The 2627-nt window shown below is 39.0% G+C and overlaps 1 protein-coding gene across 2 annotated transcripts in view; it reads right to left on the minus strand.

Annotated features, from left to right (window-relative positions):
• The window catches only part of gpc6a (glypican 6a), a 159226-nt gene that overhangs the window by 3805 nt on the left and 152794 nt on the right, over window positions 1-2627 (minus strand). For both annotated transcript variants that reach the window (XM_024296148.2, XM_024296147.2), the window contains one exon: window positions 1634-1809. In XM_024296148.2, the coding sequence (XP_024151916.1) occupies window positions 1634-1809 (176 nt within the window). The remainder of the gene's footprint in view (window positions 1-1633; window positions 1810-2627) is intronic.

Here is a 2627-nt window from a genome sequence, read left to right on the forward strand (position 1 = left end):
ATTGTTACGTCATCACATCGGAATGTAGAGGTCAAAGGTCACCTGTCAAAATGAGTTTGATGGAAAGGACATACTATAACTCTCTAATATACATTGTTTTCTAAAAGGTAACACATTTTGTTTCTTCTTTAACCAGAGAAAAAGAGACAATAACATTTTTTTTTCTTTTTTTAAGATTTAACTACTTTATTAGCTTTTAAACTTTTTATAATACTCATATATCTTTAACTGTATGGCAATATCATTTTGTACAAAAGTTTGTTGAATGAAGAACAATTTCAAGATTGTTACTGAAGAATGACAAAAAAAACTGCTTTTCGTTGGTCCTTGACACATTTTTGACAATTTAAAAGTTTAATTTTAAGTTTAATTCCTGAAATGATAGTCAAAAACCGTCTGTGTGCTGCCCCCAATAGGTTGAAACGAGATATTACGGTTGTATTTTCTGATTGGTCACATTTTTTCAGTCCCACATCATTTCAGAAGTTTCACACCATCATGCTCTCCAGCTCCAGTATAAAAGCTCCGCCCATCTTGGATTCTGTAACGGTGGGTTGTTATCGTGTTAGCTTTAACACGGCTCGTTGGTGTTTTGCGTTCGGTTGTTGCAAATCTACTGGCTCCCACAACTTTCCAGTGGAGTTAGACAATAGTGGTTTGGCATTGAATCCAGCAAACACCGTCCTGGTGATGTATTTGCAATGAACATTTCACTTGCGATTGTTGGCTTTATACGTTAACCTTTATTAGCTTATGATGCTAGCGTCATTTTACCACTCAAGACGCTGGTCCTCTTTAGTCTGCAGTGTGAGTGTCTGCCTTGGGAGAAGGTGGAGGAGAAAAATCCTCAACCTCCACAGAAAGTTCTGAGGAGATACTGGGATCACTTTGCTCGGTACCGTTCTCCATATTGAATGAAGACGTGGAGTGACTGCGTTACCTTAAGCCTTAAGCTAACCTCACTGCCAATCACAAATCCAAGCTAAATCGCTCAATTTTTTTTGCATGTTTCAAATCTGGGCTGAGAGTGGAGTCAGCCTCTGACTGTCCTGTTGTGTTACCCTTTAACACTGTTTTAAGCAATTTTCTGACAGATGAACAGCAAAAAGGGACTAGCTAATGCTTATCAGTTCCCTCAATGCAACAGGCTCAGTTATTAGTGAGATGACCACAGTTGCATCATAAATTGGCTGTTATCTTCCAGAAAACTGTAATATCTGCACAATATGAGTTAGAAAAGAAATACAACCTGGTACAAATTTACATATGTATTTATTGGTGGTGAATATTCAGCCACACACTCTCTTTTTTTTAGGCCGAGTGTTCTTTCATGTCAGCTCCAGCAAATTCAAAAAAATCAGAGATGACTGTTTCTGTCACAGCAACATTTAGCTTGAACATCCTGTTCACGGGGTTGGCTGTCTGTCATTTTGTCGTGTCACCACACCTAGAGCTATTATTACCCTAACAATGTCAGGCTCGCCTCAGTGGCATTAGTGACAAGCTCTGGTGTGAATGACAGTCGAGACCTTATTGCTGGTATTTGTGTTTCCGTGGGCGCCTGGCGCTGTTGTGTGCGTCGTCCAAAAGCTGACATTTAATGAGAGAAAGAGATAAGACTAAAAAAGCTTACTGGAGTCTTGGAAATAAATGTCATTTCCATTGTAGGCATTCTTCAGCTTGTTGGTCATGACACGGAGAGCCATGATCTGTTGCCGAATCAGCGTGTCAGGTCTGGTGATATCTACATCCACCTCGGGGTTGTTTATCTGGTTGGTTAGACCCTCCTTCACCACTTCAGGAAAATATCTGAAACAGAACAGAATTATTTACCACCCATCTGTAATTGTATAATGAATAGTTTTAGTGCTTAATTGATCTCTTTCAGCAGCTCCTTTAGGGGTCACAGTGTATCATCCATCACTAACACTCTCCTCTTCATCCTCCTCATTATGTCCTTCTTTACCACTTTCATGAACCTCCTCGTTACTCTTCCTCCAGGCCTCTTTTCTAGTACCTCCAACCTCAGCATCCTTTTAACAAAATGACTTGATTTTTGATTTGGAATGGTTTATTTCAAGCAATCAAGCCAAGAATAATGCATGTGTAATATAATCAACAGAGGTTTACAACCGTTCAAAGATATGTCAGGCTAGACATCAAATTCTAAAATGCTTGAAAGGGAGTGGGAGGAAGCGAACTTATATAATCCCACACTGACTCTTTTTTACCATTTTCTTTACATTAATTATCATTATCCGATTCACAACTTATAATTGATATATATATACTAATTTATTATATTTATGCATCACTTATATAATATTTATTTATCACTGTCCCTCCTCTCAGCATGTCCAAAGCATCAAAATGTGCTTTTCTCTCCAATGCATCTACACCTCTGATGTTTTCATCCCTGATCCAATCCACCCCCATCAATCCCAAAGGATAACCTTAATATGTCAAAACATTGAATTTATCTAAACCGGGCGTCTGCAACCTGAGGCTCTGTCGCTCTGTTACCCCTCCACTGTGGTGCAGCAGTCCACCCTTTGAAAACAGCTCTGATAACTTGTGCTGAACAGTTGGCCACTCAACTTTCTGTGGAATGTCTTTTTTCCAAGATA

Source organism: Oryzias melastigma, linkage group LG3, assembly GCF_002922805.2.
Source record: "Oryzias melastigma strain HK-1 linkage group LG3, ASM292280v2, whole genome shotgun sequence".
Taxonomy (NCBI): Eukaryota; Metazoa; Chordata; class Actinopteri; order Beloniformes; family Adrianichthyidae; genus Oryzias; species Oryzias melastigma.